Genomic DNA, 27,925 nt, shown 5'->3' on the forward strand with positions numbered 1-27,925 from the left:
CCCAACCTGATATCTTTTTTTGGGATTGGCCTATAATGACACCATGATTCTTAACATCTTTCTCCACTCCATCTTCGCTTTGGTCCCATAATACCTACCATTCATTTACCACCGATTTCCTGAAATAAATTTGCTTGAAACTGTGATTGACTGATCTGATGTTAAGACAAGATTTGACTGATTTGCAGTTACACGGAATACAATAAATTCAAGGTCTTTAATGCTAAAATTAATTGTTAATTACATTTAAAATAGAAAACTAACTACTCTTATTCATCTTAGCATCATTCTTTCCAATTTTCATCAAAAATTAAGACCTTGGTAAGGAAAACTCCCCTCTACTTGTACTAGCACTTTTTCACAGATCTACAAAATATTCTTTGAATATTAGTTCACAATGAACAATTTTTTTCAAAACTTCACAGTAATTGAATAAGCTTTTCTTTATAAACAGCAAGAAATTTTATGAATATTAATAAGCAGAGCATTATGAAGACATTATACCACACTTTTTTGCAATTGTATATTCTCCGGTCTTTTTTATGCGAGGACTTTTCGGGACGATCACTGAAAAAATAATAACGTAAGAAGGTTTGGAAACATTCTCAGAACTATGTATGAAAAAATTATTTGTAGCGAATTTTTAATTTGCTATCTAGAAGATCTTCAATATTTCTGGCAGTGCCTTTATTCTTAATATTATTCTTCTTTCACAATGGCACCATCTGTGTTAAAGTTTACTGTCATAAGAGCAATGACTAGAGCCCTAGGCCCACCATACTTTAAAGTTGTCTGCCTCCCATCTTTAAACCTCTTAAACTATCTTCTAGGAGAGCGAGATTCCTCATTGGCCTTCATTGAGGATCTGTTTATATGTAAGAGCTTAATTCTTTTTAAACTTCTCTTCTTTTTTTTTCTTGCTGATTCATTTATGTTAATGAGAAGGGGATTTTCTTGTTTTGTGAAAGAGAATTAGGTTTGGAAGTTTCCTTTGAGTGTACTTCTGTTTTACTGACTGATTTTATCTACTATCTTTTGTGATTACTAGGGACTTGTGTGCCACCTGACACTGTCTACCTGCACATGTCAATTTTAATAATAATAATAATAACAACACGTTTAGGAGAAATCAAAATTTCATGCAGCATTATGAGTTCCCTCAATAGATGCCAAAGGTGAACTGATAATTTTTCAACTTGTAACAGCTGTCACCAACACAATAATGAAGTCAAATCAATGAAACTTGTACCAAAAATACATAACATGTCAAAAAATTCCATTAAAATACTTATTGTGAAATGGTTTAGCATTCATAAAATATGGGATACAACCATAAACACAGTAATCAACCCGAAGGTCGGTTTGGTAGGTGATGGTAGAGTTCACCCTGTACTTAGCCCAACAGCATGTGAAATTCACACATCAGGGTAGGGGGGCCAGTTCCTTTCCCAGTGCCGGTTATGGCTTCCCAGGAAGACCTGGTACACAAAAAAACACTTTAGCTTGGGTGGAGCTTCAGGTGCCCAGAGCGCCTTGCCCGGGAATCAAACCCGGGACCCTCTGGTCAGCAGTCCAACGCTCTACCCACTGGGCTACCGATTTATATATATACACACACACATATAATAATGATGGCATTATCAATTGATTAAAAAAAAAAGAAGAGATTGTAATTCCAAAGGGCCAATCCAAATGGTAATGAATGAGTTTATTTATATGTGAAATACATATGCTAATTATTATGGAATAAAAAATGAACAAATGAAAAGGAAATGGTAAAATGAAGAAAATTCAATAAAAAATGAGGAGTAACTGCATACTAATATCCAGTCAAAGATAGAAATGCTTCCACGTATGCAGTTAACCTAGACCTCGACACTATAAACATAAGAATGAATAAGCACATCATTCTGAACCTGCCATTGACAAGAGAATTCAGAAACTCTGTCCTACTTAGTGGAACATGCACACAAATGATCCACTCTATACAGGAAAAAATAGAAAAAACCTAGACCAATCCAGATCCCATGGGACAAACTAAAAATGGAAGCAAAGGCAGCCAAAGTCCTATTTGATCTCATGAAGGAGGAAAAATGTGCAGAACTATAGACCCTCAAAAGAGCCGCCAGGCAATGTGCTGATCAGGAGGCGGCTTGTATTCTTTGTGACGAGATTAGACAAAGCTATTTAGGTTGAGGAGAGTCCATCCCAAGTCCAAGTAGGCTGGCAAGAGATTATGGAAAATGACATCCCTTCCAGCTAAGCCCTCACATTCCAAGCAATTGCAACAGTACCTCATCAGCTGGGTAAAATAAGAATAGGATCATCAGTAATAAAAGATGGAGAGCTCAGAGCACACATTTAGAACTACTACAATGCACAACCTGACAGGATGCTGAAGAAGATTCTGATGAGATGGCCCCTTTTCCATTGACAGTTAAAACTAAACTATAAATTAAATTTAAAAAAGAGAACAACTTTGATAGTTGAATGAATCATAAGGGGATGATCAAAGGACAAATTTTAATTTTCCACAAGACAAACATGGTTTTCAGGTGGTAAGGTTTTCTTAACTTAAGATATCACATGAAATATATGGCCCATTAGGCCCTTTTAATACTTTCTATGAGGATACTTCATAGGAATTTCATAACTGTATGCTAGTCATGAAGGGGAATGTGAAGCCAGGCATGACACATGCAACCAGCTTTATTATGAGGGACACTCAAATGAAAACCAAATACCCTCTGCAACAACCAGTCCGTGCACCAACAAGGACATAGCCAAACAACTGCGTGTGCCTGTGAGTAGTCACTATGCAGTTCTCCTACCACAGTGATGGCAGTATCGATTTGTAACAACAGTGTTGCCACCATCTGTGCAGACTGTGTGTTATGGCAGGGGTTCGGTTTTCACTGGACAGCCCCTAATGATTACTTCTTGAACAAAACTGGATTATTGGACTGCTGGATGCTGAATTAGCATGCTTATGATGAGATCAGTGCTATCCTTCACTTTATCCCTAACGCTAGATAACATTCAATCATTAAAAAAATTAATAGGCACAAAATAAGGATGGAAGGTCATTTTATTAAACAAATCTGAAATTTGAAAATCATTAAGACTAAGCTTAAAGAATTACAAAGTGTACAAGACTTTCCAATGAAAGATATAATGGATCAGGGAGTCTGCAAAACTCCAACATGACATATAAAAACATATTTCACTCTTTTCAATGAAAGCATAAAAAATATACGAGGTATCTCATCATGAGTTACTACTAAGTCCAATTCTTTTGATGAATGACTTTGCCCAAGAGTAGTTCAGTCTTATTGGGCCACCAAATTCCTCCAAAAGGCTTGGCTCATACTGCGTGAGTACTTGTCGGGCTGTTGCTATTGCTAGAGTGGACCCAACTTTCTCTCCAGCCTTGACTAATTCATGCATGCAGTCCTGGACGACCTCATCGTACTTACCCAACACCATTGGCCTCCCCCTTGGGGCATAGCCCAGTGCTGTCACTTGCTGGCAGGAGTTCCCATCAGCCCCCTCACTTGTTTTAGTGGAGGAAGTGACATGCATTTGTTTCATGACATACTTATCTCGGAGGCCACGGATTGTGCTCTCGGGAATCTGACGACCCACCTCAGCCTCAAAATACTTTGCAGTCTTTAGGTTCCCATGCTCAGATGCATACTTTCCAATTCTGGCCCTTAGCTCAGGACTTAAGAAATTATAACTGCCACGTTTTGACTTCTGAGAGCCCTTAGTCTTCTTCTTCACTTTCTTTATGGACCAATCTTCTTCCCTTGAACCCTTTGGCACTGGTGCAGGGGACTCCACAGGATTTTCATTGGGTGGGCATGGAACTCCCCCTGGGAAACTGGTGGCTTCCTCCTCGACACCTCTCTCACTCAACAAAGCACCTACTTCTCTTTGCCGAGTGGTTTCACCGAGACAATCAGGCTTGCGGCCAACCTCACTAGTAATGCAGATCATTTCTTTGGGATTGGACTTAGAGTTCTGATTTTCTAATGAAGAAGTCGGCATCAAAGACTCCCCCAAGACAAGTGTTTGTGAACTACCACATATTTCACCTGAATTATCCTTTCCAATCTGAAGAGAAGAGTTCATGATATTATTACCCATTTGGTAAGTGTGGGTGCTAGTCATAGACAATGGATAATAAGGAGGCAACATTTCACTTTCCATTGTTCTCTGAAAGGAGGTTATGTCTGTATTGGTCAACAGGTTTCCATCCACTCCACTCTGAGTCATCAGAGGTGCTGCCATTATTGGCTGACTCTTTGAGTTATGAACAAAGGTCGGGGATGCGGGGAGCATGCTCATCAGAGTGCCACTCGACCCCAAGGGACCTTGAGAGGATGCATGTCCCTGGTTGCCACCTCCATTGGGGGCCACCATCACCTGTGAGTGGTCACTCAGAACACCACTTGCATTACCCTGGGAGTCATTCATGAGTGGATGAGAGATGGTCATCATACCACCATATGGAGAATTGATGTGTGGTATTGGCATGTGGTGTGTGGTCACCATCCCCTCAGGAGGCATGGCCTCATCAGAGGACACTGGAGCATGGTGCTCCAGCCCTAATTCCCCAGACGTGGAGGATGGAATGATGGGATTACCAAAGGTCTCGGGTGAATAACCCTGGGCTGAATGGTGGTGGTAACCCAATTCTTGGGAACTGCAGAAGCCTGTGGTGGCGGCATCACCCTGGTCTAGGATGATGGCTTGACCAGATGAGTGCACATCATAGCCAGAGAGACCACTGTCATGGTAGCCCACCTCCTGTGGCTGTGATGTGAGGCCGGCATACGATCCATACACCACAAGGGAGGCCGAACCTTCACTGAGAACATCAGAGGAATTGCTCAGAAGTGGGTTTCGGTGGGAAATTGACCCCTGGTTCAAGAGTGGGGGTGTCGAGGAAGTGGTGGAGAGAGGGTTGGTGGTGGGACACTCTGCAGGCCTGGGCAGCAGACTGGTGTCATGGTGGGGATCCAACTTACATGGACTCGCAGCATTCTTGTGGCCCTCCCTCTCAAGGTACATCTTGAGGAACTTGGCAATGGTACATTCACGCACAGGGAACAAGAGCCTTTCTGAATAATGTTGCATGGCTGCACGAACCCCGTGCTGTGCCGCATAATGCCCTATCTCATTCCGAAGCAGAGCACCATACCTTTTCTTCCTTCGGCCCACCTCTCCTTTCTTGCATGATGCAAGACACCTCCCTTCCTCTGGAGGACTGTGCTTCTTAAGGTAAACACGGCGAAGGCGACTGACTGTACCACACTTTACTTCCACACCAAGTCTTGATGAGTAGTATCGAACAGCTGCCTCAATTCCAGCATAAGCTGCAAACCTTCCTATCTCCTCACCAAGATCCTTGTCCTGTAGGCAGCTGGCCAAATGGCTTTTCGCTGGTGAGCAGTAAGACCGCACAAAGTTTCGAATGGTCGACTCTGATATTGGTTTGCCTCCCAGGGTGCTGGAAAAATGTTTCATGGTGACATTAATTCCATGGCTGAGAGCATGCTTGGCAATTTCCTCACGAAGTTCCTGGGAGTATCGCTGGTAATTTCCTCGCCGTGTGTGCTTCTCCCTCTTCGCTTCCAGTGATGCCTTGACCGAAGCAACTGTCTGCGCAGTGAAGCTAGCACGCTGGCTATCTCTGGGGATGTTTTCACAAGCTGTCTTTGCACCATGTCCCACTTGTGACAATGATAAGAGTCTGCTAATACCTGTGGAAGGAAGGAACTTCTGTATCTAATTGAATTGATTAAATGCTCTAATACTATTGAATCCTGAAGGAATACAGCACCCCAACTTTTTCTTGCTATTAGCAGCTTTTATTCAGGAGTGCACATTGTGAGCAATTTATTTCCATTCTTGGTGGAATGAATATTTCAAGTAACCAGGGTGTATTTCTTCAATCAATTCAAATTTTAATTCTGATGGAATGGATACAAATTATATAATGCATCAATAAGGTTCATGTAATGAGATCTTTAATAAGATAATGCCTTTTATATTGAATACCATTTTCCATCATAAATATTGTTGCTGGTTAGTTCCAGTTCCCATCTGGTTCTTTGCTTCAGTTTATGATAATGAATTAAACAACTAGTTAATTTTGTTTTGCTTAGTTTACCTCAGCAAATCAGTATGTGCTAGGATAACATGAATAATATGCAAAATGGATAATTGAGTTTACTGTACATACTTACGCAGAAATGATAAATTCATATTAAATTTATACAAAACATCAACCATCATTAGTTAACCAATAAGTGTTCTTCATTACTGGCAGCCAATGGAGACTATTAGCTGATATTTTCCATGACATTAAAATGAATGAAGAAAGACATTTTTTCATTGCCTGTTACAAATCTATAAAGATTTTCGCAAGGGCTGCTGTTTTTTTTACTAGCTACTCAATAAAACTAAGAAAATAGCAGTATCCATTCACAGCAATCAACCCTGAGGTTTGTTTTGAAAGCTGAGGGCAGAGCTCACCCTGAACTAAGCCTCCAGGCACGTGAAATTCACATACAATAACGGCAGTCAGTTCCTTTCTCTTGGCTACCATTCAGTTTCTCTCAATGTTCCATTGATAGAAAATTTCACCAATTTATTTTTTGATGAGACTGTCTCAGGGAACCCCAAAATTCCAAACCCATGACTCTTAAGCCAGTAGCCACGCATAAATTTTTATTTCCTGTAAATCGTAACAAGAGAGCTAGTCCAAACTGAGTCAATTATAGTGGAGAGATTAATCTACATTTGACGCACCTTATTCTTATTCACTATTCATGTCTTGGCAATGCCAAAGGGACTGCTGGAAATTAAATATAGTTCTCTACCAAATTTGTTCGGAAATCGATTTTTGCTACATCTGAAACTTTGAGATTAGAGAGAAAAATTAATTTTGAAAAGTGAAACTTTTCTTCTCCTGATGACATCTATGATGGACTGTGCTGCTCTTTGATGAACAAAAATTATTATTACAGTATTATGAGCAGTATATTTTATAGTACAGTTCATAAAACTGATGATGTGGTTATTTTTGTTTAGGAAGATGAGGCAGAGCATGGCATTAATTAGAAAGATATTTCCATTAATTTGTGTGTCTTAAAAAAGAACTTATTTTTGAATATGTTGCTATCAGTCTACGGTGTGTTAATTGTTTTATCATGCTGTAGCTATATATCATTCACCATTACTATTGGTTCCTTTTGTGATAAACTTAACCCTCTTAGTGCGGCAGGGATTTCAGGGGTACTAGTGAGAAGTGCGAAGTGTAATTTAAGAAAATGTATCACCTTAGGAAAAAAAACATTATGAAGTTATTTGTTTAGATATCCATATGCAGTATTTTTATTTTAAACTATAATATTGTAGTTAATAATGATGTAATACATTTACATCATCTGAATAATAAATGTAATTATTACAGTATCATAAATTTGAATAATATTTTTTTAGCAATAATATTTCGATTTTTAGACACTAAACTAATATTGTTTTAAGAACATTTTGCAATAAAACTACGATATTTAAATATAATAAAGAATCAAAAAGACATGTAGAAAATATTATAAATAAATAAAGAAAAACCAGTGAGTTACAAATTTTTTTGTCAGCCTCTGCATAGTTCGATTTTGTTGAAAAGGCTGATCTCACTGAGTCAAATTGGGACTTTTTCCCTTTCCTTGAAACTGCAGCAATGTGCTTACAATCTAAAGGCAGAAAAAAACTAAGTTCTAACTCACAGAGAACTGCTGACAATGTAATCCATTACACAGGGCGCAATTGATTAGATACGAAGGACGGCAAGAGAAACCAAAATGATTACAAAGCAGTGCTCTCATTTCCATCCTCTCAACAAAGTCTGAATAAGCAGGTTTACTACCTTGATCAAAAAGTTCCCGGAATAACCACCGTGTGGCGCTCCCATCGTTCCGATTTGAGTTCTGTTTTTTTTGTTAAATTGGTACATCTGTTGTTGATATTCCCTTTAAATCTTAGTGTCATAACTTGACATTTGCAAAAGTTACGGTCGGTTTTCGGTATGTCCATCAGTGCTTCCTGCGATTTTTCCATTACTTCCTCTCGGCTGCTAAAACGCGTTCCCCGTAATGGTTTTTTAACTCGATTGAACAGAAAGAAGTCACAGGGAGCCAAATCAGGTGAATTCGGTGGCTGTTGGATGGTATTTGTTGCATTTTTCGTCAAAAAATTACGAATAATGATAGCACTGTGCGACGGTGCGTTATCATGGTGCAAAATCCACGAGTTTTCTGCCCACATTTCTGGTCTCTTTCGGCGAATTGCTTCACGCAAACGTCTCATAACGCCCAAATAATACTCTTTGTTTACTGTCTGGCCTTCTGGCAAAAATTCATGATGCACTACACCGTTGTAATCCATGAAAACCGTCAGCATTGCCTTCTTTTTTGACTGAAAACGACGTGGTTTTTTTGGTCTCGGCTCATTTGGTGAACGCCATTCACTTGCCTGATGTCTGGATTGCGTGTCGTACTCATAAACCCACGTCTCGTCTCCAGTAATGATCCTTTTGATGAATGTGGGATCGGATTCAGCCTCGCAAATCATATCTTTTGCGACGTCAACACGGTCTCTTTTTTGCATGAAATTGAGGTCTTTCGGCACCAACTTTGCTGCTACACGACGGAAACCCAAATCATTAACCACAATGTCTTGGGCGGATCCATAGGCAATGTTCAAGTCCTCCGCTATTTCTCTGATGGTTAATTTGCGGTTATTGACCAACATTTCTTTTACTTTATCAATTTTTTCACCGACTTTCGATGTCGATGGTCTGCCACTGCGTTCATCATCTTCGATTGACTCACGACCACTTCTGAACCGCTCGTGCCACTGGTAAACGACCGTTTTTTTTAGAGAATCGTTGCCGAAACACTTTTCCAACATTTCCAACGTCCGTGCGCCACTAAATCCGTTTTTTACGCAAAATTTAATACAAGTTCGTTGTTGCAAATTTAAATCCATTTCTGAAATTGTAAAAAATCGCCAACACACACAGAGATAGATGTACTCTTGGCTACGTAACTTTTGCAAATGTCAAGTTATGACACTAAGATTTAAAGGGAATATCAACAACAGATGTACCAATTTAACAAAAAAAACAGAACTCAAATCGGAACGATGGGAGTGCCACACGGTGGTTATTCCGGGAACTTTTTGATCAAGGTAGTATATCAACACCACGACACCACAACACATTCAAGAGATTACAGATGAAAACAGATTAGTAGCCTTTCAGTGGCTTTTCATAGTGGAACGACTACTCAGAAAAAAAAACGAGCAAACAATTAGGCAGAGCTTCCTGACATGTACAAAACTGAACGAAAAATTATGGTAAGAATTATACTTTTTTAAAAGCATTTAAAATTGCCAATAAAAAATTTAAAAAATAGCTACGTAATTCTATGGAATTCAACCTATCGATAGCACAAAAACCATAAATTATTAAAGAAAAAACCATAAGTTACAACGATTTAAACGAAAGCCTACGCAAGAGCCGATATATCGGCCCGCCGCACTTTTCGCCAGAGATACGAAAGCCGATATATCGGCCCGCCGCACTAAGAGGGTTAACAATCACCTCCCTACAGTACTGAATTGCTCCCCTTTGGAGATTGTCATCATAGTCAGCAACTTTTATGCTGATGGTCTAAAGTAAATAATTGGAGTAAGCTCTGATCAGTGTCTAACTTTAATAATTTAGTATCTTTCGTTAAATTCCCTTCCAGGATAACTGTAGACCCAGCACCCTTCTTAACTATCTATGATGAGCACAATTTTGGTCTCTTTTTTTACCTTTCTTATCAGATCCCTGAGTAATCCAAGTAATTTTCACAGAATGTGGCCAAATGGAACTATGTACCTAGTGGAGAGGAGCTACTGGTACACTCCACAACAAATCCAATCAGAAAATTACATTTTTCTTTAAGATAAAACACAAATTTTAAAAAAAAATCCAAAATAGAATGAGACAATATTTGCACAATAAAGTACAGGAATAGCTGCAATGAGAGATGACAAAAATTAATCCAGAGGCTAATTATAAAATACAAAATCTATGCACAATTTATTTTACATTTTTTCAATTTGAATGAAAATGAATTAATTCAAAATTTGGATATTATTAGAAAAACCTTTGTTGATGAGATAACTTGACAGTGTGGGTTTTCAACTTCATTTATCCACCTTGAGGCTATTATATCTTTTGCAGTGGGAACGTTGTAGTCCAAGGGTAGAGGACTGGAAGGGCCCAGATTCGATTCCTGCACATGAATGTATGGGCACCCTCAGCTCCACCCAAACTGTGTAATTTTTTAGGCACCAGATCTTCCTGGGAAATCATAACAGGCACAGGGAAAGGAACTCGTCCCCCTCCTTGACGTGTGGATTTTCCACACCGTCAAGCTTAATATTGGGTGAACTCTACCACCACCTATCAAACCAACTGTTCATTACTGTTTATGGCTTATATATTTTGCTAGAACAGGAATATCAGATACTGTATGCTCAATAACCCTTTCAAGAGGGTGAATAAAACCTTTCATGTAAGCATTAATGAAGAGCCCAAGAGAGGTCAGGAATCTTCCCTTTTTTGAGGGGATATCCACAAGTATCTCCCAGGACAGCCCTCCAAGGAAGGAAAGGATCAAGGGGAGGGAAGAGGGTCAGCCGCCCCTTCTCCAGAGCCAACATATGGATGCAGGTACATACCTCTGCGGCACTGCTTCTTCATGGCACCCATCTTCAAGGGAGTCTTCCTCCAACTGCAAGATGGCAACTTGGAGCAGTGGTTAACAATGGCCCTTTTACTGGGCATACTTGACACATCCTCCACCCTGGATGAGCCGTCAATAGGTGCTCTCCTAGGAGGGGGACCCTTGCTACCTGCCACCTTGGGGTGAGGAGGCCACAGGGGGATGGGAGCCACCCTGTGGTTGCCCTTGTTTCTTCTCTTCCCATCACCACACTCCACCTCCTCCATATCCAATCCCCCTCGCTGTGCCTCTTCTTCCATGTGCTCCCTTTCATGTGTTTGGGAAGATGCTTTTGAAGTGAAGCACTCTTTGCAGTCATGGCACTGAAATTTTTATCATTAACAAAAGGGATTTACGTATCATAAAAGGGTCAGGAAGAACCATAATGGCTTTATTTACTGGTGGTCGGGAATATTTTGATTGTATCTTTTAACTGAGGATGATTTTAACTGAAAATGTATGATCACTAGTGACACTAAGATGCTAGCGGAACAGCTGCTAAACACAAACTTAAGGAGCAGGCAATCATCCTGGGGTCCTCTCATAATTAGTCCTTCATAATTTTTTTACTACGAATTATATGAAACATTTCTTTTAGCAACTTTGAAAGGTTGAAATGCCGACTCCTGAAAGTGGCAACGGCGCTGCAACCTGCTGGCAGAATATAAAATAATATCAAAGTTTTAAATGGTTGCCAAGCCTATATGTCATTTTTCTAATGCACGATGGAGCTGCCATCTATCATCATATCTGTGAAAGACTTGATAATGACTGTTTATATGTAAGTTGCCAACACTTAGGAGTACGTAGAGTTGCAATAGTTGCCATTCTAATTTATCATTAGAAAATAGTTGTGTACCACTTTTTTATGTATGCAATCAAAAACTTAGGTCTAAAATGAGCTTATAAACTACTTGGATCATTCAATCATCCACTGTACATACCTGCACAGTTTTGATAGTAAAAATTATTGAAATTAAATTTCAAATTATTACAAAATCCATCATATTCACCAGATTTGGCCCCCAGGACAGCACACAATCATACTATAAATAATTTGCAATGAATGAACATATGATCATTCATATCTACAAGGTATAAATTTTTTCATGAGTTATTCTTAAATTAATTTCAATTGTATATAATTGGTAACCAGTTTCTCAAACTGTAATAATCGCTATCGCCACAAGACAGGCCTTTCAATCTTCTTTCCCAAAACACATGCCGCAAACCCTTACATTTGTAACTTGTGTAAGGCATTGTATACCTGTAGATAGATACCTTTTGAATCCCTCCTTCCCTGTGATTATGCAAGATGCACACTAGCATTATCCATTGAGCCATCTTAAGATTAACCCTACAGGTCAAACAGAAAGTGACTAACCTCCAAGATACAATTCTTCAGCTTCTGTCTCCTGGATTTCCGGTAGTCTAGCCCCCCCGAACCGCAAGCAATGGGTGGTCTTCCAAACATGAGGGAAAATGCAGATTTCACTGCCGACACTGATGCCTTCCTCCGCTCATCAAAGAGGAATGCATCCAGTCGAACATGCCATGACTCCACATTCTGACACATGTATGCCATCACACACTCCCAAGCCCACTTGCACAAAGACGATGAATGTGAGGAAGAGTGCAACGTGATGACTGGTGATGGCAGCACCTGACTTGTATGCTCCAGTGAGATTCCTGCAAAAAAACAAACATAATTTGGTAGAGATTCAAAAATCTTGAAGAGATATGCCCGCACATACAATGCTAACTTGATTAGCATTTTAAACCTTTGAGTGGCATGTGCATTGCGAGTCTATTTTAATGAGATATTAAAAATTTTTTTAAAGATGTCTGTAAAAATATTAAAAATTACAATAATTTGCTGAAAATTTTGCATGTTATACTAAAAATACTATCCTTGTGCGGCCATTGAGCCTGGAATTTATTAAACAAAAAAGTAATAGCAGAAAAATTACCATCCTGTACCAATGCAGAGAGAGGTTAACTTTCATTGTGATTACAGCCCATAAAGGAGATGTACTGAGAGGCCATGCAGCGCCTGGTATTTCTGCAGTAAATAATGTCCAAACTATTCATAAAGTCTGACTCATTGTCAGAGGATATCAAGTTCTTATCCCTCCAGATGCGGGGTCCAAATATTTCATGGATGTTCAGTGATTCTGGTGCCAGGGAACAGGCCGGGACTTCCAATTTCGGCAGTGTAAAACATCTCTTCATGGGAAAATCTCATTGCCAGATGATGCAAGGTCCCTTACATCATACATAGATCATTCAATAAGTCTTTTGGAAAAATAGAAACACTAGCTATATAGAGTAGGTTTTTCAACATAATCTCATTTTGGCTCAATACACTTTTCCCAGCCTTTCGCCAGCTCTTTAAGGCCACCCAAACAGAAGGATTGAAGTCCTAAAAATGGGCATCTATGTTGTAGATGACCTCATTTGAACTGATTCATTTTCCACAGAACCAATTTTTCAAGTTTGGAAATAAAAAAAGACACTAGGGCCTAACTGGGGTGAATACAGTCTATGTTGTAATAATTTGAACTTCAACTACATAATTTTTGCCACTGAAAATGTACAGGTGTACACCCATGAATTGTCTTGATGGAAGTGAATTTTTTTCTTTGCTATATGAGAAGAATTTTTCTAAATTTCTACACTCAAAGGGGGAATGGCAATGCATAATACTTTCCACTTATTGTTTGTCCTTCTTGCCAGCAATTGATGCAGATGATTCAGTGTGCATCGCTAAAAAACGTGGCCATCACCTTGTCAGACAATTTCCTCATCTTTGCCTTTTTTGGAGCTGTATTTTCTTTAGAAACCCACTGTTTCAACTGTTTGTTTTTCACTGGAGTATAGCAAGGTATCCATTTTCATCTACATTTCAGTAGCGATGAAGAAATTCATCCAGATTGTGAAGGAAAAGTGCCAAACTAGCCTCTGAATCAATCACAAAATAGCATTTATTTTTCACTGAGAGTACAAGTCAAAGTGGCACCCATCTTGTCGAGATAATTTTAACACCTAATTTTTGACATGCAAAATGGAATACAGTGTACCTTATATGCCTGAGCCCTCAACTATTTCATTAGCATTGATTATCAATCACTCAAAACCCTTTTGTAGAATTTGTCAATCATTTAGGATGAAATTACTTCTACTGAATGTTCTGATTATCTCTCATAGCTTGACTAGCTCATAATTTGTGGATATACAGCCACATTTAAACACATTTATCCAACTGTAAACAGTCACAAAAGCAAGAGCAGATGTGCCTTGAACTTCATCCAACTAAGTTTTGGTATCTTTTGGTGTTAAGCCTTTTAAACAGAAGTCTTTAATCACCACACCAAACTCATATTTTACCAGTTTTCTAAATAAACAAAATTTTATTGCTTCAATCGACAATGGAAATGAAACCAAGCAATGTATATAGCTGGAACTTAACTAGAAATCTAGTATGAGATGAAACTTACTAGGAGCAAACCTTTTCTGATACAATGGGTGCAATATCTTGGATTTTCTAAGGAATTATTGAACAATCCACAGATCCATTATTGGTTTCTATCTCCACAGATGAAGCTATCAACGTTCTCAAAAGGACTCCCATGTTTTCCTTGAAAGAAGAATGGACCACTTCCATTGAGAAACTGGTAAGAATTCTTAAACTATACCAAGCAATTATGAAAATATACATTAGTCCATTATGAAACTGTCCATTAGAAAATCATGGGCATGGTTACTGCAAACATTTTGAGTAGGGATCAAGATACCTCTGAAAAATATTCAACACCGCCAGGATTTGAACCCCCTCTTCTCCTCTTTGAAAACCTCTGGGTGGGAAGCCAGTACAATAGCCACCACACCATCTTAATCCCCAATTCCTTTCCTATTTTTGAGGTTAATTCTTTATCCTTGTTCCACTTAAGCACACTGAATTCCTAACCTTTCAAGATCCTGTCTTTCTTTGTTTTTTTCTCAATTATATCAAAACGAAAATTGAATGATTTTCAAATGATGAGTCATTAACTAATTGAATCAGCTTGCTATTTACTGAAACACAATCTTACTTAGCTACAAGTTTTATTTTATTTAGTACAAGATTTTTACAGTAAATTGTGTTGTCTAATGACTTCTCTCTATACTATCCTAGAATGGTCATTTAGTGACTTAGCTGCAAAGCGGATGTAACTAAATAGCCCCTTGAAGTGGACAATACTAACGAAAAAATTACAATGTAACCTTAAGCACCTTTTTTTTACTTCAGGTTTAGAAGGAACTGATGAATTAAATGTGCACCTAACATGAAATATAAACAATTTCACAAGCATAGAATCATAAACAACAAGCTGTCATAACTTTAGCAGCAATTATACTATCAGAACCAGGGTATTGTTAAAACAGCAAAGTACATAATCCTAATGCTTTTTCAAGCAGACAAAGAACATCTCACCATTAACAGAGGGCATCCCTGCCAATTGGGTTCCAACTCCTCCCTTGCACTGCCTCTTCCTCAGTAATGCTGCCTTCTTCTTCTTGGGTAACCAATCGGGCTTCATGGGCCCCATTAAAGACATAAGTTTGTCCCACATGGCTTCCTTTTCAATGCCTGATTCACTGATCACACAGCAGGCACTGGGGAAGCCAAGGGTGCAGAATGTGCTGAAGACAAACGAGGCTGCAGCCTGAGAGAGATCCACAGCTGAATTATCAATCGTAAGGGCCTGTGCTGATATCCAGTGGGACACGGGATCAGCCAACACAAGCATGGATTGGTTGCCCTTGCCTTCCAGAGGGGCAGAGAGAACATTCACCTCCACCTGCACAAGAAATATAAAATTACTCATTGAAGAATAATCTTAACAAGAAAATATTTCCTGCCAAATCCAGGGGTGCTTGTAAGAACCAAGGTGAGTTGCTATGACGATAATGTAGTAATCAGTAATAATATTCTAGGATGACAAACCCTCAAGGGTGAGAGACTATGATTGGGAAAGCAAGGGATGAAACACACCATTTTTGCGCACAAGGACAAAGAGAGAAATTTCCACCTCACCGTTGTCCAAACTTGCCCCCTCAATGGCTCCCCTGCTCTGCCTGCATCCCCACAACTCTCCCTCTCATTCACCGGGCTCTCCTCAATCCTAGCCTCTGATTCGACATTGCCACTTTCCAGGCAGCTGCCAACTGCAATGCTGCTCGTTGGGATCTCCACGCAATGTCCACAGTTCCTCACAAAGTCCTTCACATCCCTATACAGCCCCTGCCAGAAGTAAGAGGTGCACAGCACAGCATACATTTTGCTGACACCAACATGCACACCTAGAATGTGGAAATGATTGTCTGAGCTTAACCTTCCAAATGCATTGGCCATCTGACAAGAGGAATTTGAGACTTCATCCATTCATTAAAGTAATTTTATTAGTTGAAATGATGATGGGGACCTCCAGTTCTTCCCATGCCTCTTTAATCATCTGGAGATATATTACACAGAAATTTTCAAAAAGATACATGAAACAGAATCCTTCAGAAACAGAGTCTTCATATAACAAGTAATTACGTAAGCCATCAAAGAGTGACTAATTTCACATTTTTCAAATGATTTTAAAACTGTGTCAAATTTCACAGCATTCCATCAAGTTTTAAACCATTCTCAAATCTGTCATATGCCAGGACACTTCCTCCTTCCTGATGTTGTCAATTTAAAATCTGTTGCCTGTATCCAACTGTTCCATTTCTCTTTCATGAATCCTTTAAATAGTTTGTTTATGCAAGAATCTAAAGTTTGAAGCTGGCTCCTCAAACCAAGAGTAACTACAGCTATTTCCTTTCTGCCAATAAAGAGTGTTCAACATGTTTTGATGGCCATAGATACATTCTTATATTGACTGATATAGCATCAAAGTAAAATATTTCTTTAAATGTGGTCTGTTTTCAAGGTTATTGCTATCAATTTTTTTTAGTACAGGCACTTTGGTAGGGCATAAATATGAGCTTGGAAAGAGTTACAAGACTAAAGATAGTATGGTTGAGGATAAGTCCAAAAAAAAAAGGATTAAGAAAACTGGAAAAAGTAAAAGGAATTTAAAAGAAACAAATGTGAAATTCTATAGAAAAGAATGATTGAAATACCTCAAATAATTAATGGGCAATGGATGGTTAAGTAAACAAACACATAAAGGCATGGGGAGGAATCATTGAGTGTGAGCAGAGTGGTTAACAATACAAGTCTCAAGTAATCAAGCCTCGCATATCTTTGAAATGAGAGAAATCATGCAGGTGTTTGGATTTCAAGGCAATGATATTGGATACATGTGAATCATGAGTCGCATACTGAAAATTAGCTGGAAACATAATATGAAGGATGGAAAATTGCAACGAGGACCCTGGGAAAAATATCCAGAGGCAAGTATGTAGATCAAAAGTAGGAGGGTGTACGACAGAGGAGGCATCAGGGGGTGAGAGGGCAATAACACTGAATACAGAGGGATGGAATGGGCTGTGGAGTATTACAATCCAAGAATTGAAATACTGATGATGGGTTACATAAGCCCTACAGTGAGCACCACTCTGATGCTCACACCCACCTGTGTCCAGATGTATGTGTGCCCCTTGGAGAACAGCCCTGCGCTCCCCGGCACCCAGCACAACACGGTGCCTTGACTGACGCCCATGGAACAGCTGCCCCTCAACGAGAGAGTACGAACGTGCCCTCCTCCTCAACATCCGCAGCCACTTGGCAGGGTCCCCCGACTTCTTCGATGCCCACTCATCCAATCGCTTGGCTGAAAAAGAGAGTCCATCTCATCAGTCCAATACCCTCAGCACATAAGAAGCAGGCTGGTTTTAGAGCACAATCTGGAGTAAAGAAATTGCATCTTGTGGACTGAGAAATACGGCATATCATTGGTCTTTGGCAAAGAGACCCAAAAAAGAATACTCCATATCACATGAGAGCAGAATTTACCACAATTGACTGACAATAACATATCAATATTAACAATATGCCCCATAGATCTAATGAGGTAACAAACAGAACTTAGTTTATTCCATAAATTGTGGATATGATCATCTCAAGATAACCTACTGTAATCTATCCATAATCCTGAGGATAAAGCAGTTTTAGTAGATGACCTCAATGTTATACAATGGTGGTGCGATACCAGGCAATTAGAAATTAAAGTGTATATTGATGAATTTTTGGAAAACGAGCGATCCCCTCCCAATCACCTACTGCATTAGGAATACTGAAATAGAAATTGTGGACCCAATTAATTATTTAGGCATTACCCTCACTCATGACCTCTACTCGGTGAAACATATATGGGGAATATGTGGACAAACTATCAGGAGATTAGGATTTATTAGAAGATTATTGGGGAAATCTGATGAAAATGTTAAAGAGAAATGTTATCTTTTGCTGGTTAAGCCTAATTTAGAATATGCTACAAGTACATGGGATCTTCACGAAGTTGCATTGATTGCCACACTGGATTGCATGCAGCATAAAGCAGCTAGATTTGTAAAACATTGTTATGATAAACTAAGTAGCATATAAATATCATTAGAGGAGCTAGGCTGGGAATCACTCACAAAGCGAAGGTTAAATCACAGATCAAATCTCTTGCATAGATTGGAAGGTCTTTCCAGCAATAATGGTGAAAATTTATTATTAGCCTCATGATACAATGGAAGGAGAGATCACGTAAATATAATTAGAGAGATGAAGTGTAGAACAGATAGATTTTAGATGTCATTTTTCTAATAAGGTAAGGGATCAGAAAAACATTTTTCAACCATGTTAGGAGTGAAAAGTATTATGGTCAAAAGTAGTCAGGTATAATCACCCCCTGCCACACCCCAGCAGTGGTATGCAGGGTGCTATATAAATAAATAAAATATTACGAATGTTACTACCCAGGAAGCGAGAAAGGTATTGGTTTATCATCAATATTAATTCTGATGTTTACTTGAACATTATTTTTTATTAGTAAAATGAATTAATCTGACTTATCTACATTCAAACTAGGAATTGTGATTACACCAATTCTGTAGAAGAATAGCAGGATTAGTTGGCCCTGAAATTAGGTTATCAAGGGAAGTAGCAGACACCAAAATATTTGCATACAGCCCAAGAAGAATGCCCATCGCAGAATTCAAGAAACATGGGAGATCATTAATGTACAAGAGGAATAGCACTGGACCCAATACTGAGCCCTGTGGAACACCAAATTAAACATATTTTGCAGGTGAAACAAATCTAATCCCATTTCCGTGAATGGAGACACAGTGAGGTCTACCGCCTAAACATGACTTTATCTAATCAAAGGATGTTCCTTTTATTCTAAAGCCCACAAGTTTTTCAAGAAAGGTTGTATGTAGCCCTTTTGGAGGGATATGCCACAAAACCTGGTAATTTATATTTCTGACACCTTATCTTAAAAATCATTTGTTGGGGATCGAGATGGTGCGGGGGCTAGCGCACTGGCTTCCCACCCAGAGGGCCCGGGTTCAAATCCCGGCGGTGTTGAATATTTTTCAGAGGTATCTCGATCCCTCCTTGAGGTGCTTTGTGGAGGGCACTTTGAGTGAGTACGCCGTCCGTCGGATGGGACGTTAAACTGCGGACCCCTTGGCGCCTTTCGTAAAGAGTAGGCTAATGCCGACGCCGGGTTTCTCTCCACCCTTCATCCTTTCCTATCCATCCCCTATGGCGCAAATGACCTCAGCTGTCGGTCGCCTCCCCTCAAAACTACTACTAAATCATTTGTTTAAATATTAATGACCTTAAGATATCTTCCAATAAAGAAGAACTTTTTAAGTTAAATTTTTGGCCAGATTAATGCAAAATTAAAAGGAGATACATGAAAAAGACTAGGATTGTCTGAATGGTTTCAAGAATTTCTAAAACTTTAACAGACAATGATAAAAGATAATACTTGGCTTTTCCATATAAAAAAAGTTTTGTTTACGACCTAGGTTTCTTCACGACCTGAATATGTTAAGCTGTAACAACACCTAGGTTGGAAACAAGACTTGTTTGTGTGGAATAGCCTAGTGTCTTCTTTCATCATGATGGATTTCCACCATGTTATGGCTCAAACTGCATGATTTAATATGCATTTATACCATTTGTGTAAAATAGTTCTCGCATGAAGGTTTTTTTTCATTTTTGAGTACAAAGATTATTTAGATTCTGCACTTATGACCAAGTTTGTTTTTAATATCTCCTATTTTATTAACATTATCAACCTATTGAGCTCAAATTTTTAATGTTGGTGGTTAAAATTCCAGGTCTTGGACTGAAAATTCCTGGATAAAATTTTCAGCGTTGTTAAGACTCATACAGGTATATAATAATTATTTTCAAAAAAATTTCTAAATTCCAAGGTGCATTAGTCCAATGGATAGATCTCTCAGCAACTGAATGGAGGGCCTGGGTTAAGTTCCAGGTGATGCTGCTGGGCACTCTCGGCTTTCATCTATCTACATGGTGAATGCCCATCACAGCTATGGTTAATGGCTGGGGGATTACACAATAAGCATGTGACATCAAAAATTTAGTCATTCTAAATTTTTAGTAACTGTATACTTTTGCAAATTATCTGGCTTTGTGTAGAGAGGAAACAGGGCATTGAAGCAGGAATATAGATATAGATTGGAGACTTTTGAAATGTGGGCGTAAAGAGAGGGATGGTGAAGAAGTGGATTGAAAGGAAAACAAATATGTAAGTGCTAGGTATGGTAGGCGAGGAGAAGGGTATGTTGGTAGAAATCATAAGGAGACAGGAGTGATGGTTATGGTGGGCAAGGAGAGGGGATTGTTTGGAGATATCCCAAGAAGACAGGAGAGATGGATTCAGTGTGTTCCGCCATCAAATCGCATTTGTCCAAAGCATCTGCAAAATCGAGACATCTTCATAAAGAAAGCAACTACCCACATGCATAAAAATGCCCACGATAGGTATTCAATCAAGTTACAGCTGTATAGATAAATTTTTAAGAACAAATTCCATTTTTTTCATATAAAGTGTTTACATTGAAATACTCTGATCCATGAATTTTCATGAACTGTAACCTGAAAAATTACAGTACATCTTATGGGTCTGGAAATAAAGTAACTTTTAGTAGGCCCTTAGAATTTTGTATTTTATATAGTTTTGATGAGTGATTTGTATTTTGTATCTAAACATATTTTGTTTATTCCTGCCTACTTCTGCCATCCTGCATACCTGCCATCTTCCTTTTACCCCAGACATTGGAAATAATTTTTTCTTATAAGCTGTAGAAGACAAATTGTTCTCGGAAAAAGTAGATGCTGTCAATATGGGCAATATGCTGCTAATCTTCCTCTGAATAATTTAAATTTTAAATGGAATGTTATTGCTCCATTTGATAATATATCACTGTAAAAAATTTTTTATATCCGACAGAAAGGATATCTGTGGTTCGTCTCATTCCCTACTCATGGGCATTATTGTTTTCATTGCTGCGGAACAATTAGATATATTACTCAACTTATGCTTTGAGACGGGAGATTTTTCAACAGCAAATTTAATATGGTCATACCATTTATCAAAATGAATAAAGGAATATTATTACTACAAAGATTTGAAAAATATAAAACTAAAAAAATACAAAACTATCAGTCCGAAAAGTGGTTTTTCGTTCAATCTTAAATTTACACATAATTTCATTCAATCAATTTAAATTACACTTAAACTACTTCAAATTAAATGATTGAGGTCTCCAGCCCTAATGGTTACCTAGCAACCAAAATGTCAATTTATGCTTTCCTTGACCATATGTGAATATGATTATAAGATGAATAAAGTATATTATTATTATTATTATTATTATTATTATACTAAATCAATTTCCAAAATGCTGTAAATTTGTCAAAACATTTTTTCTCTAAAAATGTTTTCAAATAATTATTTTCCTGAATAAAGGAAACTCCTAAATTTAAAAAATGATGGTCACAGGACACAAATTGGTAGCAGCCGCCACCATAATGATATTATTTCATACCAATCTAAAGAATAACCTAATCCCATTGGAAGCAGCACAAAACCAGTTAAAATATAGTTTTGGCAATAATAAATAAATACTCTTTCCTTTAATGTCAATAGCCAGGAATTACTGTTTTCTTTATACATTAATTGCTAGCAATAACACATCATACGCTTGTGTGTGCATAATTTATTTCATTTAAATGTATTATACCATATTTTCTCATCGATAACATGCACCTTATGCATAACGTGCAACCAGAACTTAGTGGTTATCTTGAACATGTAGAGATGCCACGCATGTGTGTGTGTGTGTGTGTGTATAAATATATTGTGCGCGTAAAAATATGTGTATTCATGTGTATGTGTATTCATATACTAATAAATGGTAACAACCAATGAATACATGGGATCATAATTACCTGTGGCTATACCTAACGAACGATATACAGATGATTAGAGCCAGGTGATTAAAATTAATTCCAAACCACAGAATGATCAAAAAATAAACAATATTTACAAGTCAACACAATAACAAGCCACCTCATTGCTTTTTTGCTATGATTCGTAAGTCGAAACGAGACAAAGTTTTGTGTGCCATTTCATTTGCTATATAATTACCTTTCAGCAAATCAAATACAAAAAAATAAGAGAATGAATTAAATAGAATTTTCTCATTTTGTTTGCTTTACTTACTTTGTTTGCATTGGCACGCAGCTGCTCCAGACACCCTCAAAGTTCTATGAAAGTGCCGCCTACATGGTGATTGTTTCAAACCTGAATTGAGCTAAGCTTTAATAATTTAGAATTTTCTCAAGAAAATTACCCATGGAGAAGAAAGTCTTATACAGCAATATTTAAGCTAGAAGTCATCAATTTTGCGAAAGAAAAAGGAAATTGCGAGGCTGCCAGGATTTATCCATTTTTAACTCTTTTAGATCAAAGTTACGTTCTAGTTGGGAAAAGTGGATGATGTCTGGTATGAAAGACTACCCAGAATCAGGAAGGATTAAAAGAGCGTCTCATGAAAAAATAATACAGTGGATCCTGGAAAGTTGGCAGGGTGTCAGAGGGACTTGTGTAAAAAATGGATTTGAAACAGCTTAAGGCAATATTTCAACGCCAGGGCTAGAAGATGAGGAAGAGTTAACTTCGGAGAGTGAATTCGGTGATGTGCCTAAAAAGATAAAAAATGCACCTAATTCATTTAATTATGATTCGGGTGATGAATTTCTTGGCTTCAAGTGATCTACCTATCCTATATTTATACGTACGTGTATAAAATACGACGTACTCTACGTATACCTGAGAATATTTGTAAATGGTCCGACAAAAACTTTGAACTAAATTGTCTAAAACCATGCACTCTTATTCAATCAATCCCGCAAGCAGAACAAAGGCAAGTTATTTCTTAATCATTCTCCAATAGCTTCAATGTATACTGTCAAATTTCTGGGGGTGCATTTTCATCCCAGTGGCAGCTGGTCTATCCAATGTTACTGAATAACAAAAACACACATCAAAAACATGGCTGCGTAGGTTTTCGCGGCGGTGGTTTGAAGTACTCTGCATTGTCGGGTTTCACCGCGTCGTAGTTTGATTCAGACAACAGTTTCGCCGAAGTTGCATTCGGCGTCTTCAGGTCGAAGATGAGGGACTCGGAATTTTGCCACCCTTATATAGGTGGTCCCGTCTAGTGGCTGCTCCCTGATTGGTCCGTTCCCAGAGAACTCTCTTCCACGCATTGTGGAGATGGTAGCCTTCATCCCTGTTGATGTTCTCCGGGTTTTTTGTGATCTCAATTGCTTCCCTAATTAAACGCGGGTAGTATCTACTCTCCTTGGCTATGATGTTTGCTTTTTGGAATGAAATCTCGTGACCGGGTTCACTCCATTGGTGTTCTGAAATGGCCGACAGGTGAAACTGCTTTTTTGTGGTTGCCCGGAGGTGTTCCTTTATCCGAACTTTCAATGAGCGGCATGTTTCCCCGATGTAGGCTTTCCCACATGAACAGGGTACTTGGTAGACCCCTTCATATAAGTCTTTCGGAATTTGGTCCTTCGGTCCAGGGAGAGCGTCGGCTATTTTCTTGGTGCAGCAAACAACGACGCGGTGAAACCTGACAATGCAGAGTACTTCACACGTCAAAAACAGTTATGCATTAAGTGAGATTTTTTTTCATAAAGTTTTACTTTTAAAAGTTTAATTTGAAGTTTTAAAATTAGTTCACCATTCAAACTTCCATACTAAAGTTGCCTTTCTGTGCATCTTCAGCCAGCCAGTTACAATAAATATATATAATTAAAAAAGATAATTAGATGTAAGTTGGCAGTGTTCTATTTTGCTCTTTGCTTATCTGATTGAAAAAATTGAATATATTAACAGTACACTGTATATTTGCAATACAGTTTGTCTTATAAAAATATCACCAGCTTCATATTAACCGAGCTATCCACCCATATGGTACAGGAAGTAGCGACTACATACTCACGAAGATATACGACTCATTGAAGGTCAAAGATCTAGTGCAAAAGACCTTTAGCTGTGGGGACAACACTGCATAACTCCTGATCAAAATCTACCCTATTTCTCAGCCCATAAGATACACTGTGATTTCTAAGGTTAGAATTTTAAAAAAATACTTTGATCAGAGAGAACAGCTTCAAGGTATTTTGATGCTAACACTTAATATGAAAAAAATTAAATTGTTGCATTAAAAAATTAGCACCCACACATATATCAACATTTATTCATCTAAGAAATTTGCCATCACTGCTGCTAAAACATTTCTGCAGCTATTTTCATTGGGATTGTCACTTTTGCACAATGCCACTTTCACTTCCATGTAGCACATTCCTAATTTCACATTTTTTAAAAGACATTAGGAATGGCTATTCTACACCTGGTATATACGAACAGACCATTTCTCTACATGAATCTCACGCATCATAAAGTCACAGTAAAATCATCCAGACATTTCTATCCCTTATTTTCTCACTTTCATTTAAATCAGATTTGTGAAAAGTTATCTGATTCTTCCTGTGATTTAAAATCCAGTTCTAAACATGTCCCTCAAGCTTGGGACATCTATGAGATGATAAACATAATTGTTTTTACCTTCTCCTCCCTACATGGACCAAAACCACCTTCTGCCTTAGAATTGCCTTGTTTTCATGTTCTGAAGCATAAATCACAACTTGAAGTTTACATGCAAAACTTGGTGTGAGTCTTCTCTCTAAAAGATCCCCTGAGGTTATTATCATTTTAAATATTTATGTGATGCTTAGTTTCTGTTAGCATTTTGATATTATCAAAATATGTATTAAAAGCAACCACTTTCTAAACCTTTACAACACTTTAATACATCTTAAAAGTTGAATGCTTGCAGACTCCCAGGTTTATCTGGAGAGAGTTAGAATTTATGTTTGTATGGGTTAGCGAAGGGGCAACAACCTCATTAGTCAAACGAGAATAAGTTTTGCAGCAGCCCCACATGAGATGTAACTAAATGCATTACATTGTATACATTTACCAATATATTCAGGAATTTTTTTAGGAAATAATTAGAATGAAATATTAAAATCTGTTCCTTAATGCTAACTCAAAAATTATATTATCAAAATTTGTAATAAAGACAATCATTTTCTATGCCTGATGTAGGGAACAATACATAACAGTAAGTATTTTTCTGGCAAATCAACTTGTCTTAATGAGGTCAAAGTTAAACCCTTTTCCCTCAAGATGCAAGCAGATTTTAGAACACATTATGGAGTAAAAAGAGTGCATTTTGTAGGCTGGTAAATTTGGTATGTCAGCTACCCAATCAATAAGTATATTTATGAGTAATGTGAAAATTTTCTCGCTGATACATCATCATACTGTGGATGACTTTATTGGACACCAGAAAATTTGACATATACCAATAATATTATGTTTCTCATTTTTTAATACTTTATTACCCTGGATGAATTTCTTTTCCTAAAGAATACTATACCTAGAATTTGACTATGAATGGCCTCTGGATTATTATTATTATTGATAAGCAGTCTACTGTTTAAGGTAGGTTTTGGATAGACAAGAGACTGGACAATGATTAAATTCTTTGCCTCTCTAAGACTAAACACAAATTGATATTCCGATGCCTTCAGCAATGCTTGCAACCTCTTGGTTGACTGGTAAACTACGGTTTGATCATCCAAAAACCTTACCGATTTTATGAATTGTCCACAAACTTTCATTGCCATTTTCAGTACCTCCCATGCCTCTTTCAACATTTCGTCCATATATACACGGGAAAGCAGTAGTTGAATAATGGACACCCCTGTCTTACCCCTCTTCCTAACATCGCCCATTTTAACTTTCAGCTTGAGACGTGTTTATGTCGCAAATAAAACCCCTATTCCTCCGACCTACTCTACCTTCACTAATGCATTCAAAATATAATAAACAAATATATACATACATCCTGATTGTATTCTAGGTTCCTCTCTATTCGTAATCTTATTACTGCTATGACATCAGACATTTCTCTCCTCGTTTTAAACCCTATCCTATTATTCCCCAAGTAAGTTACATGAGGAATATATAAAAATTAACATGCAGGCATGTTGAACAGGATCAGTGCCAACAGAATAAGGCACCTCAGTTTCACAATAAAAATACAGCAGAATATTTCCCATTATTTTTCAGTAGTTTTATTACTTATAGAACACAAATAATGTTTTTAAAACTATTATTTTAGTATACTTTGTATTTTGCGGACGAAAATATTAAAATTTGTCATTATGCAGACATGTTAACTTGCTGCATTTGTTTATAACACATTTATCATTTCATAAAAGTTTTCCTGAACACAAAAACATAGAAATGCAGTAATTGGGACTCGTTGTGTTCCCTTTCTATTAGCTTGGAGTACAAGTGACGCCAGGACAATAGATCAAACCGGATCGTAGCCTCATCGCATTGACGTCACTATGCCTCAAAGCACCAATAAGTATATACTGTGTCGTATTCATTGGAAAACCTATGCAAATTCTGTACGATATATTCGAATCAGAAACATAAAAATCATATGCAATGTTCAGCGTATCAATTCTAAAATTATGAACTAATTCAATATGATTTATTCATTAATATGCATGCATACCATCAGTGTCCGATTCATAACGAAGGAACTCCATAATTTCATAATAATACGCGCTGTCTCCAGCCTCTTGCATGCCAATATTTTCAGTGGCTTGATGAGAGGGAGAAAAAATAACAATCATTTTCAATGTCTCATGTATATCCTACGCCATGTTCAAAACATTGTTATTGCAGTATACCATTATTAGGAATAGCTGTTTCTGGAACATCCTGAATTGAAGATGGAAGAATGCAGATGTCTTCTCTCATCTTAGACGGTACTTATAAAATCAGGAACTTAATTTTCAATCATATTCATCCATGAGCGAGCAGGTTATCACCAATACTAAACGCACATTCTGAGTCCCTCAATGACATTAATCCAATACTAGTTCACAAATTCTCATAAAACATACATCAACATGATGTTCTAAGGAGACACCTGAATCTAATAAAAGAGAGCAGTAAACTGCCATTCCAGCAAGGTGATAATTCCCTACAAGGAAGCACAATTTCAACACGAGCACGAAAAATAATCATAAATATATACATATAAATAACGCAGATATATAGTATATCTATGTTAACAGTGCAGTGGAAAATTAATTTTGGGATGACAGTATCTTAATACAAAGCAAAGAAACTTCGTTGTGATTTGCATTGAATGACTACTAGAACTTCCGCTGGCTAATTATTAAATAAATAACAAATGATCGTATATACGAGGGTTTTTCCTCAAAAATGCAATGCCAACTTCCTATTACGATTGTACTCCATTTTAAATTTAAAAGTTACATTCGTAAATATACTGCCACAACCATGGAGGATTGACGGCCTGAGTTGTTGTTTCTGACTCTAACGCAGGTTTGTAAAAGTAACACCAATAGCGCTGATACCGAATGCAATGCCGTTGAGAGC

General features: G+C 37.8%; 1 protein-coding gene across 1 annotated transcript; it reads right to left on the minus strand.

Moving 5' to 3' along the window:
- Positions 1-3,140: 3,140 nt before the first annotated feature.
- Positions 3,141-27,831, minus strand: LOC139693599 (uncharacterized). The gene is made up of 8 exons (XM_071591824.1): positions 27,208-27,831; positions 27,030-27,119; positions 17,459-17,656; positions 15,928-16,193; positions 15,325-15,691; positions 12,235-12,539; positions 10,807-11,173; positions 3,141-5,768 (listed from the first exon to the last, which is right to left on the minus strand). The coding sequence occupies exons 1-8, from the start codon at positions 27,275-27,277 to the stop codon at positions 3,268-3,270; spliced, it is 4,164 nt and encodes a 1,387-aa protein (XP_071447925.1). The 5' UTR covers positions 27,278-27,831; the 3' UTR covers positions 3,141-3,267.
- Between the last annotated feature and the right edge of the window lie 94 nt (positions 27,832-27,925).

Source organism: Hetaerina americana, unplaced genomic scaffold (genome assembly GCF_022747635.1).
Source record: "Hetaerina americana unplaced genomic scaffold, ioHetAmer1.1.p SCAF_5, whole genome shotgun sequence".
Taxonomy (NCBI): Eukaryota; Metazoa; Arthropoda; class Insecta; order Odonata; family Calopterygidae; genus Hetaerina; species Hetaerina americana.

Excerpts from the sequence above, each read along its gene's own strand:
- LOC139693599 (XM_071591824.1), bottom strand. The coding sequence starts at position 27,277 with ATGAGAGAAGACATCTGCATTCTTCCATCTTCAATTCAGGATGTTCCA. Across the intron at positions 27,120-27,207 it reads AACAGCTATTCCTAATAATG|CCACTGAAAATATTGGCATG; the intron begins GTATACTGCAAT and ends CCTCTCATCAAG. Across the intron at positions 12,540-15,324 it reads AGGGATGCCCTCTGTTAATG|GAATCTCACTGGAGCATACA; the intron begins GTGAGATGTTCT and ends GTTTTTTTGCAG.